We start from the raw sequence: 12,431 nt of genomic DNA on the forward strand, positions 1-12,431 counted from the left end.
TAAAAGCCCACCAAAAATAATCAGCAATGAAAATAATCTAAATATATAAGAATATAGAAATTTTATTAACTAGTGTAATAGCATTAAACATTCAAATGTTTAGTACCTGTTTTTATGCCAGGTGTGCGGGATACATCTGCAAAGACTTAATCCCTATTATTTTTACTAGAATCATTTTAAAATAGGAAACTCGCTCACTATTTTTAAGTCCTGGATCAATTTATTATCTAAACACTTTGTAGACCCCATGTAAAAAATTATGAGCGCCCTAACCGGTTTGGCTCAGTGGATAGAGCATCGGCCTGTGGACTGAAGGGTCCCAGGTTCGATTCTGGTCAAGGGCATGTACCTTGGTTGCGGGCACATCCCCAGTAGGGAGTGTGCAGGAGGCAGCTGAATTGATGTTTCTCTCTCATTGATGTTTCTAAGTCTCTATCCCTCTTCCTCTCCCTTCCTCTCTGTAAAAAATCAATAAAATATATATTTAAAAATTATGAGTGAAAATGTCCTACAAGTACAGTCTTCATATTAGAAATGCCATTATAATGATGAATGTCATGTGGGAGAAGGTGGGGCCGAGAGCATCTAAGTCAGTGTAAGTGAAGGAAACAGACCAGTTATAAATCAGTGCTTTCTCTACATTGTGTTTGCATAGAGTTTATCATCTGGTCTTTTTCATTAAATATAATAAAAGCAGATACCGTTCACTGAGTATTTGTATATATGAGGCATAGTTCCAAGAGCTTCCACCCATTCATTAACTCTTTTCATCTTTATAATAAGCCTATGGAGCATGTTCTATTTTTTTTATCTCCGTTTCACAGATTATGAAGCTGAGTAGAGATTAAAGTAACTTGCCAAAGGCTCACATCTGTTCATTGATTAACCTGGGATTGAACCTTGAAGTTTTGATCCACAACTGACTTTTTTTTTCTATCCACTACACAACAGTGCACAAAATGAAGCCAATTACTAGTAAAGGTGTGTGATTATGGAGCTCTGATAAGCCATTGCCTTCTTTTTAACTCCTATAGCCATTAACTCTCCCACCTACAGGAGAAACACAACCCCATGTCTGAATTTGACTTGGAGAACTTGGCAGTCTGTGGATCCAACTTGTTTGTGGCAGGAACAGAGACCACCAGTTCCACCCTAAGATACGGGCTCCTGCTCCTCATGAAACATCCAGAGGTGGAAGGTACAGCAAGCATTTTAGTGATCAGGGCACGAGGTGAGGGTGGGAAGACACTGCTGACAGTGACTGCTTCGCTTTCTCTGGGCCCCTTTCAGAGCACCATGCAAATGGCCATGTATGTGGTTTGCTTTTGTAGATTAGAACTCTGTCTAATAATGCTGATAAGGAAGAAGCACCTTTGAGAACTGAAAGGCTGTTGTTTAAACTGGAAGCAGAGGAACTTCTGAATCCTGAGTCTTATATATGAGGTTCAATGCCAAAGAGTAAGCCCTAGTTAGATGAGGGACCCATGAGTCACAATGCTGGGTGCTCATCCCAGGCCTGTCAATACCTGGCTGTGTGACCTCAGTCAAGTCATTTAATCTTTCAGGCCTCTGTTTTCCCAACTTGAAAATGGACCAGATTTCCCAAAGGGGATTTTTAGCTGTGATATAACAACATTTAAAAATGAAATGTTGGTAGGTTGATTTTCTCAAGCGCATTCTCAGAGCACAGGCCTTATAAAGCCAGTGTTTATGCTGCTCAACAAAATGGTATTTACCATCCCCACAAAACTAGAAGGAGACTGGATGAAGGTGACAAAGAAGCAGCTCCCACTAGAATGAGGAGCGAACATGTCCCCCTACAGCTGCTTTGCCAGGAATCATGGGCTCAGCCATAATCCCTGCTACAAAGGTCCTTGCCTCCCCCGTACATGAGAACAAACCAATGAAGCCAGGAGGCTGAGAAGATAGTTAATCCAGCCTTTATGTTTCCTTCAGCAAGTCTCTGGCATTTACAGCAAAATAGAAAAGAGAAATTCCATCGGAGCAGAGCAATGGGCTGTTTAACAACAGGTCTTTGACATTGGGAACCTTTTCTAGGCCATGTTCTGCTGCACATGGCAAGCATTTCAGGTAATTTCCAGGTACCCAGGGAACACATCTCTTGAGTGGCATTCATGATTCATGTCTCTGCAGCCAAAGTTCATGAAGAAATTGACAGTGTGATTGGACACAACCAGAGGCCCTCCTTGAAGGACAAGATGAAGATGCCTTACACAGAGGCTGTGTTGAATGAGATACAAAGATACATCACCCTCCTTCCGTCTAATTTACCACATGCTGTGACCAAGGACACAAAATTCAGACAATATGTCATCCCCAAGGTTAGATGTGTCTGGGAAAACGGACTGGGATAGGAGGGGTGGTAGGGTCCCTCAGTGGGGCCGTGAGAGGCTCTCAGTTCTATTGCAGGAAGAGAGCAGTCAGAGTCAGATGGCCGTGGTTGGAAATCTGTCACTGCACGCAGTGCACCCTCAGGTCACTCTGCAGCCCGGTCTCTGCCTTCCTAGAATGGGGGAGGCCGACCTGGGGCTTCCAAGCCCCTCCTGCTCTCATAGAGGATGTATTTTGGGAGCAGTGATTTCCATTAACGAGAATCTTACGGGAACTGAAATCTGATTTTTCAGGTTAGATTTTAAAAAGGGGGGAAGTGGAAAATGTGTCTGTAGCTCTAAGGCAGTGGTTCTCAACCTGTGGGTCGCGACCCTTTTGGCGGTCGAACGACCCTTTTGCAGCGGTCGCCTAAGACCATCCTGCATATCAGATATTTACATTACGATTCATAACAGTAGCAACGTTACAGTTATGAAGTAGCAACGAAAATAATTTTATGGTTGGGTCACAATATGAGGAACTGTATTTATAGGGCCAGAAGGTTGAGAACCACTGCTCTAAGGTAATTAAGCCAATGTCGATCTTCTTTAGCCCAAATGTTCTCCTCCCAGAACTTTATGTATAGGCCATTTGAGATGTTGCTGCTCCTGACAGTTAACATTTGTAGGACACTTAGCATTTACCAAAACTTACATGCTCACTAGGGATATAGTCAGTCTCCTGTAGTGATTAGGGGCTTCGGTTTTACATTTAAATAGTTCCAGAGCATAGAAGAGGAAGAAAAGGTGCCAACCTGATCAAAATATTGCAAAACAGAATAAAAATACTACAAAACAGCCACCGATCTTACTTAAAACTATCAATGCAAACATGTATTAGTACATTAAGTCTAGCATCACATTACAAACCCCACATCACCAACAAATTGAGATCCTTAAGAACACAGGAATGGTCTAACACCAGGAAATCTAGTTTAATAAAATTCACCATATAAATAAAATTTAGGAGAAAAATCATATGATAATCTCATTTGTACAGAAAATACTTTTGATAATATTCAATGGCCATTTTAATTAAAAAATTATTTTAAAATTATAATTGACATTTAATATTATATTAGTTTGAGTCATTAGTTTCAGGACCTACCTGGTACCATACATAGTTATTACAATTTTATTGACTATATTTCCTATCCTCTACTTTACATCCCTCTGACTATTTATAACTGCCTATTTGTACTTCATTTTTATTTTTTAACCTTTAATAAAGTAGGAATAGACGAATATCTCTTTAGCCAGAAAAAAAACACATATTTCCCAATCATGCTTATTGATGAAAGATTAAAAGCATTCCTAAGTAGGAATAAAGCAAGGCTATCTACCAGTACTAATATTATTCAAATAGAATTAGGAAAAAATAGTGAGATAAGACATTCCAAACAAAGAAGCAACTTTGTAAATGATATAATTATACCTGGAATTAAAAGCCAAAGCACAATTGCAAAATTAGCCAAAGCACAATTGCAAAAACAGAATTATTCAGTGGTTAGGTACAAATTTATTATTTAAAAAAATCAATTGCCACCTATATAAAATAAAAATGATTTAAAAAATATAATGAAGATAAGTTTTCATTAATAAAAACAAGGATAAAATATTTAGGAATAAACTGAACAAAAAAATTCAAGATCTATAAAAAGAAAACTGAAATGTTAATGAGAGATATAAATTGTTTGAATAAATTACAAGATTTATTCTGCATTTGGGTAGAAAAGTAGCAGTTATCCCCAAATCAAAAAATCTATACATTTATGAGATCTCAATGAAAATATCAACCAGATTTTCTTGGAACTAAGCTAGCAGATCCTAAGTTTGATATGGAAAATAAAAAAATATCTAATCAGGGATAGGTTCTACCAAATGTTAGAATGTAATACAAAGTCACAGTTATTAAAGCAGTATAATATACCTTCTTGAAAAGACAGATCAAAGGAATAAAATCTAGAAATAAACTTAATTATACATGAAAACTTTGTACTTGATGAAGGTGTTTTCCCCTTAGAGCAGCGGTTCTCAACCTGTGGATCGCAACCCCTTTGGGGGTCGAACGACCCTTTCACAGGGGTCGCCTAAGACCTTCGGAAAACACATATATAATTACATATTGTTTTTGTGATTAATCACTATGCTTTAATTATGTTCAATTTGTAACAATGAAATTGGGGGTCACCACAACATGAGGAACTATATGAAAGGGTCGCGGCATTAGGAAGGTTGGGAACCACTGCCTTAGAGGGACAATATGGAATATTCAACAGAGGTTAGAAAACTCTTGGGGGAGTTGGAAAATAATAACAACAGATCCCTGCCTCATATCTTACATGAAACTTTATTCTTGGTGGCTCAGATATACACACATAGAATATTAAACTGTAGAAGTACTAGGAATAAAAGCGATGACTTTTTTTGAGAATTTCAGAGTTCCAAAAGACTTCTAACATTGACTCCCAACACCAAAAAAGAGAGGAGTAAGAGGGCCCTGTGTTTAAAAATTGATAAATTTGGCTATATGCAAATAAGAAAAATCTGCCTGGAAAAATAAAGTCAAAAGATAAATGACAAACTGAGAGGAAATTTTGCATGGTTCATAAGAGGAAAGGACTAATTACTGAAAAATAAAATGAACTCCTACAGTCAGTTTGAACAAACCCAAAAACCAACAGATGCAGAACAAGAAAAACAAAATTAAAATTTGAGTAGAAATAATTACAAATGGTTTTTAAATGTGTAAAAATATACTCACACAATGAAATATAGTGAAAATAATTCTAAAGAAATTTTTTTTTTACTTATAATATGTTGGCAGGGTGTAAAAAAGCATATAGTTTTGCTAGTGGTATAAACTGGTGTAACCTCTATGGAAGACAATGTGGTAATATCTATTAAAATTCAAAACACACATACAACTTGAAGAGTAGTTCCACTACTAGGAATTTATCCTTTGTGTACTTTCTATAAAATAAGAATATTTATTGCAGCAATATTTGTGATACTTGAAGATTGGGAAACCCCCAAATGTTCATTTACAAAGGACTTTAAAACTTCCTTTATTTCTATAAAGTGGAATACTAAGCAAGCTGCAGCACACTATAGGATACTACTATCTGTGTGAAAATAGTGGAGGATATATGTATATAAGTGTCCTTTCTTTAAATCCATAAGATATCTCCCAAAGGATAGATCATAAAATGCTAACAGTAATTACACCAAGAAGAAAACCAGGGCACTTGAGTATAAGAAGAGAGACTTATTTTTACTTTATACCCTTTTGTACACACCTGAATTCAGAAAGGAACAAATTGTAGAAAAGTAGATTCTTCCTATTTGAGGCAGCAATTCTAGTAAATGTCATGTCTAGACAATGTGGGTGGCAAACCCCCGCTTATCAACAATAACTGGTTACCTCACATTGATCATAACATCACTCTTCCCAAAGAGAATTATCTTACTACTCAATAAGTATTGTATGATAATAGCATGTATAAAATAGCCATAACTCAAGACAATCACTCACCAGGCAAGCTTAAGAGTGCTCAGTCCTATTCAATCCACTAATTAGGAGTGTTAGCCTTGTTAATGAATCAAGGGTAGGCACGATCAAGTACAACTCCTCTCTCTTTTCTTGGTTCCAGGGCACCACAGTATTGCCATTATTGTCTTCAGTCTTGTTGGACTGCAAGGAGTTCCCCAATCCAGAGACCTTTGACCCAGGCCACTTTTTGGATAAAAATGGCAGCCTCAGGAAAACAGATTACTTCATACCCTTTTCCCTTGGTAAATACAAGTAAATCCATCCACACCACACACCTGCACATTTCGGACAACTTTTTAGCTTCGCTGAGATTTTGGCATAACTAAGTAATCCCTGGATGATAGCGAAGTTGATCATGTGAGACTGTTACCGTTTCTGAGGTAACTGTATGGAGCCACTTTAGTCTGTGCACCAGTAGGATTAGGGAAGTCACCCAGGGACTGTTTTGTTGTTGGGTAACTGAGTATAATGCCAGTTTTTAAAGAAACCAAAGTCAAGCCAATTCAAATGCCACCTGTTACCAGATGACAAAGGGACCTGCTTTTGCAGACTCTTATCTGTTGATTTCCCCTTTGTAATAGTGACTTTTCCAAAGCAAATGTGCAAGTTTTTTTCTTCTTTTAAAATTACTGATGATTGCCGAAACCGGTTTGGCTCAGTGGATAGAGCGTCGGCCTGCGGACTGAAGGGTCCCGGGTTCGATTCCGGTCAAGGGCATGTACTTGGGTTGCGAGCACATCCCCAGTAGGAGATGTGCGGGAGGCAGCTGATCGATGTTTCTTTCTCATCGATGTTTCTAACTCTCTATCTCTCTCTCCCTTCCTCTCTGTAAAAAATCAATAAAATATATTAAAAAAAAAAAAAGAAATACACACTTAAAAAAAAAATAAAATAAAATAAAATAAAATTACTGATGATTATTAACTTTCTGATTCTTAGAGCCGGAGGCCATCAAAGAGACTTGGCGACTTCGTATTTTTTCTTCCCCTCTGAAACCTGAGTCCCGCATACCCTTGCCTCTTTTCAAGAGCTGGTTGGCCCCCAGTTACTATTTCCCATAAGGTTATAAAGACAACTTAGGATTGGTCAGCACACATTCTTTTTCCTTGTCTTATTCAATCATTTGCTAAGTATTTAAAAAATAACAGTTAAGATGTTTTGTTTCTAATTACAGTGATAATAAGTGTTCAACGTAAAAGATGGAAAATGCAGAAAAGCAAAAAAAAGAGAAGGAAATAAAAATTATTTGCCATTTCACTCTACAGAGATAACCACTGTTGTCTAAATATACATAATAGATATATATTTAAAAATAAAATTTGGTTCATTCTGTACAATCTTTGATAATTTATTTTCACTTAGTTTGTTGTGATAAAAGACAGACTGTGGTGTTAAATAATCTTCTATGTCAACATATTTAGGTTTCGTTGTGTGAAATGCAGAAGAATTTATTCCATTAGTTCGTTATAGATGGATATACAGTTTTCATCTGACTCATCAATATCATAAATAACAATGCAAGTGACATCCTAATAGATGCATCTCTCTTTCCTATGGCTAAATACCCAGAAGGAGAACAACCCAATTAAAGAGCGAACATTTCTTGAGAGAGTTTTGATATATAGTGACAAATAATTGGCTTCTGGCAGTTGATAAAATTCCCTTTTCTGATCAGTGTTTTCCATGGCTCTTAGGGGCATATTGTATTGGTTGTCTTGTTCGGCATATTGTATTTGAATATGAGCTATTTATTGTATTGGAACTTGGAGCGAACTAATGGGAATGTTTCCTCCTTCCAGGGAAACGGGCCTGTGTTGGCGAGGGCCTGGCCCGCGTGGAGCTGTTCCTCTTCCTCACCACCATTCTGCAAAACTTTTCCCTCAAGCCCCTGGTGGAGCCCAGGGAACTAGAGACCAGACCCCTTGTTACTGGGCTTCTCACCGTTCCCCCGCCTTTCAAGCTGCGCCTTCTTCCTAGATGAAAGGACTTTCCTCTTTTAACAATTTGATTCAAAGTAATTGCTTTTCCTCTTACTCCCCAATAGTCTCGCTCTTCATTTTAAATACTGTGTAGGACAGAAACACTACTCACTAAGAACTTGACGGACATTTGTTTAAATCTGCAAATCCCTTGACAAAAAGGAGCTGGGTCCTGGCAACTCCAAGGGCACAAACACTGTGTTCATACCCTGTACAGTTCTTTATAAACCGCGCTTCAGCAGAGCCAAGACCAGGCCCACACACGGCTTTTGTCGGGGATAATTAGCAACATAGTAGAGCCTTCACTCTTTCTGTGGCTTCGCACATATGCCGATTTTCTGCTGTTTTTCAAAACAGGGACGTTACTATAATAGCCTATGTGTGCGATTTCTATTTCCAATTGGAAGCATGTATAGGATTTGTACCACATTCACAAAATAAATCCTTACTTCCACAGTAGATTTCCTTTGTATGTTTGACTTTATTTCAAGTCTCAAACATTTATTTCCATGAGTTATGGCTCTCTACAGTTAGGATAAGATAAATACATGAAATTAAACAATAACCTATCACAAATCTCTCCCTGCCCCACCCTCATCTATTTGCAACTATTGATGTGCATGGGGCTCAAAGAGGCTCCTTTTGTTTTTTTAGAAATATTTGTATTGATTTCAGAGAGGGAGATAGAGATAGAAACATCAATGACGAGAGAGAATCATTGATTGGCTGCCTCCTGCACGCCCCCTACTGGGAATCGAGCCTACAACCCAGACCTGTGCCCTGACTAGCAATCAAACTGTGATCTCTTGGTTCATAGGTCAACACTTAACCACTGAGCAACACTGGCCAGGCTCAAAGAGCCTTCTTGCATAAGATGTCAAACTATGCATAGCCACGTCCTATTCAGAAAGAGGTGAGAGGTGGATTTGGAGGTTGAAAAGCAAGAGGAGCTGCAAGGGAAGACTGAGCATTCCCAAGAGAACAGTGACCCAGAAAATAGCTGCAACTACGCCAGCAGTGGCCCAGCTGTGAGCAGCAGCTGCCACAAAAGGATGGTTCAAAAACCAGCAGGCAGCCCCACCTCCAGGGACCCTGGGAGGGAAAGGAGCTTTAAAAGTAGAGCTGAGCTTCAGGGTAAGTACCCCAAAGAACTGAAAGCAGGGACTTGACCTGACATTTGACACCAGTGTTCCTACGAGCATAATTTACAGGAGCCAAAATGTAGAAACAACCCAAATATCCATTGACAGATGAATGGGTAAGCAAAATGTGACTATACATATATGTACAATGGAATATTATTCAGCCTCAACAGGGAAGGATATATATTCTATAAACGGTGGAAGAAGCCAGATAGAAAAGACCACATACGTATCGTATGATTCCTTTATATGGAATATTCAGAATAGGGAAATCCACAGAGACAGAAAGTGTATTAGTGGTTGCTTAGGGCTAGAAAGTGACTACAAATGAGCACAGGATTTTCTTGGGGGTGATGAAAGTATTCTGAAATTAGGCTGTCGTGATGATTGCACAACTCTGCATATTCTAAAAACTACAGAACTGTATCCTTAAACAGGTGAATTTTATAGGATGTAAATCATATCTCAATAAAGTTGTCTTTTCAAAAAGTACGTATGCACAAGCACAAAATCATTAATAATTAACACAATTGTCCTGATAAGTAGAAGCATAACAACGAGTAAGTACTCTATGGCTAATGGGCATCTTTGAAACCCTGCCTCAGGGCACACAGCAGTCAAAATTCAGGTTCAAGCATCCCAGCTCAAGGCCATCTGGAACATCAGTATGGAAGTGGGACAGGCCAGTGAGGGAAAGGGAAGATCCCAGCACCAGGCATGACCATAACTAGAGGGAATCGGCCTACTTATGGGGAGTGAACAATTCAATCTAGAGCTTCCTATGGGAGTGGGAAACTCAGGCTAGATTGAGGCTGACGTTGAGATGGAAGAGAAAGACGGGTGAGATGAATTGAAAATTATGCATAGGTCCTATCTGGTAAATAGTAAGTATTTCTACAAATTTGCAATCACAGCAAGACAGGTTTAGAACAAAATATCTTTGATTTTAGTGATGTCAAATATTAAGTCTCAAAGACCTTACCAACATAATCCAGTACAAAAAGTTATAATATATAACTTTTAGCCAGTTCTAGCTCTGAATTTTTGGTGAACTTGCATTCAGCTTCATATTTATGGTCATTTGGGATGAAAACCCTCCATAAATTTCCAGTTCTCAGGGCTCTTATAGGCCAAGTCCAAGAAGCTTGCTCAGGCTCCTCTTTCCTGTGTATCTTCTCTGTTAGTTTCTAACACACAAGAATATGTTTGATCTTCAATGACGACCCAGTTGCTTCAGGATGGACATAGAACAGAATAAAGCTAATAGGTTTGAAAGCTGATTATGTCTGACATTTTCTAGCTGTGTGACCTTAGGCAGGTCCAGACTTTCTCTGATCTTCATCTAAACAAATTGAAATTAGCAACACCTACCTTTTAGGTTAGGGAGTGGAGGATGTATGTATTTTCCCTGGCAATTAGCAGGGGCTCATAAATGATGGCTTTTGTGTTATCAAGTCATTGAAAATTCTACCATAGTCAGTGAAAATTCAAATTTTAACTTTTAAGCCATTCATGCTTTTTTCCAGTCTGTTTCAGGGTTTAATGTGAAAATTCCAGGCTTAGTCACTATTCAATCAATTAATATTTGTCATATTTCTCTAATATAATATTGACATGTTGAATTCTTTTATACTTATTATAATATTGAATTTCTCTGAATCTAAGATGCCATCTGTTTTAAAATGTTTTCCAGTTTCAGAGACAATAAAATGTGAAATAAACAGCACCTTAGAATCAATGAAATATAGTTGCTACCTAGTATGTTTGGACTTATAATCCATCACTGGTCTGCTTAACAGGGCTGTTCAAAGTCTAAATTATGTTAGTCCTTTCTTTTCAAAGACCAGATTACTTTGTGCCAGACTCTCCCAGTTAACCTCTGCCAGACACCCTGATACCCAATATGATGCCATATCAGAACACACATTGCATTCGTTTTTCAAACTCAGAAAGAACCTCTTTACTTCCAGCAAGGAAGATGACACACAGACTATTTACAAATTAGGCAACACTGGTACACAGAATGGATTCAGAGTCCATGCCATCCATGCTTTCCATTGGCTAGAGGGCAGTCTGAACCAACATGTCACCGAACCAACGATGGCCCTGTTGGAAGTAGGGTTAGTGGGGACATGTGGAGGAGCCAGGGTTGCTGAAATCCCATTTAATCATTTCCTGTCCTGTTCTAAAGTCAACAAAATGTCAATGCAGAGGATAGTTCGTTATTTGTTACAACTTTTCAACATGTATTTAATACATGTTATATATCAAGTATAGGAAGAACTGGGAGTTCAGAAAGAAATATGACATTGTCTCTGGTCTTAAGGACCTTATATTTTAACCAAGGAAGATAACACACACACACACACACACACACACACACACCCCAAAAGTAGAGGAACCCCCAGAAGCATTTCCCTTCTTAGAAACCCCTGAAGGGCTGCATTTAGTAAAAGCATATTCAAGAATATTTAATTCCGGTTGAAGATAGTGGGAATGGAACATTGTGAATTGACTTCCAACTTTTGAAACCAACTGAAAGCAAAATAAAAGGTCAAAAAAGAAAAAAGGAACTTCCCCCTCCAATAAATAAGGGAGAAGTTATAAACACAAGACTATGCAGAATGCCTGCCAAATGAAGAGAATTTTGAACGTAATCCGTGAGAACACAGAGCCAACACATCCCTGCACAGACTGTGGGAAAGAGATCAATTTAACTAAAATTAAGTGTCAGATTACGGAGCGTGGATTGAAAAATTGCCACTTAAAAATGAAATCTGTGGTTGAAAACATCGGAGCATACCAATCGCCACCCCTTAATGGATTCTGTGCTGCTTTATTAGGGCCGTTACTTGGGTTCCCAAGAAGGTAAGCCCTTCTGGGTTTCCTCTACTTTCTGAACCCACTCACCCTCTCTTGTTGGATTTCCAATGCCCTCCAGGAACAGGCTGCTCCTCTGCCCAGACAAACTCCCCGGGGGCCCCACCCCCTCATTGTCTTCACTAAGCCTGCCTCGATTTTCGGTAACAGTTTGGATACACTGTCCGGTGCGATGTATATAGTACTCATATTTATTATTTTCTTACTGCCTTGACTAGGATGCTTTCCCCTTCTGTCTATTCCTCAGGGACCTCAAATGCCATCTGTTTGAATCTGAAAGCAGCATCTCTTCCCCCAGCAGCTCTTCTTGGGAAATGGCACCACCTGTTGCCCAAGTCAAGAACCTGGGGGCCGTTCTAAATTCTTCCCGGTCACTCATGTCCCAGATGCACTCGGCCTCTAAGCCTCTAAGCCCGCTCCGTTTCCACTCTTGCGGATCCTCATGACTAACTGACCCCTGTTTTTCGCCTCCACTGCCCTAACCTCC

The 12,431-nt window shown here is 38.9% G+C and overlaps 1 protein-coding gene across 1 annotated transcript; it reads left to right on the forward strand.

The window, feature by feature from the left end:
- Positions 1–1,024: 1,024 nt before the first annotated feature.
- On the forward strand, positions 1,025–8,374 carry LOC102440798 (cytochrome P450 2C23-like). The gene is made up of 4 exons (XM_023748653.1): positions 1,025–1,198; positions 2,155–2,342; positions 6,044–6,185; positions 7,743–8,374. Exons 1-4 carry the CDS (start codon positions 1,072–1,074, stop codon positions 7,922–7,924), a joined length of 639 nt encoding a protein of 212 aa, XP_023604421.1. The 5' UTR covers positions 1,025–1,071; the 3' UTR covers positions 7,925–8,374.
- Positions 8,375–12,431: the final 4,057 nt, after the last annotated feature.

The sequence above is a fragment of the Myotis lucifugus genome, unplaced genomic scaffold (assembly GCF_000147115.1).
Source record: "Myotis lucifugus unplaced genomic scaffold, Myoluc2.0 scaffold_1620, whole genome shotgun sequence".
Classification (NCBI taxonomy): domain Eukaryota; kingdom Metazoa; phylum Chordata; class Mammalia; order Chiroptera; family Vespertilionidae; genus Myotis; species Myotis lucifugus.

Bases quoted from the DNA above. Each gene is read 5' to 3' on its own strand.
- LOC102440798 (XM_023748653.1), top strand. From the start codon at position 1,072: ATGTCTGAATTTGACTTGGAGAACTTGGCAGTCTGTGGATCCAACTTG. The intron at 1,199-2,154 runs GTACAGCAAGCA...ATGTCTCTGCAG, and splicing joins GAAACATCCAGAGGTGGAAG to CCAAAGTTCATGAAGAAATT. The intron at 6,186-7,742 runs GTAAATACAAGT...TCCTCCTTCCAG, and splicing joins CTTCATACCCTTTTCCCTTG to GGAAACGGGCCTGTGTTGGC.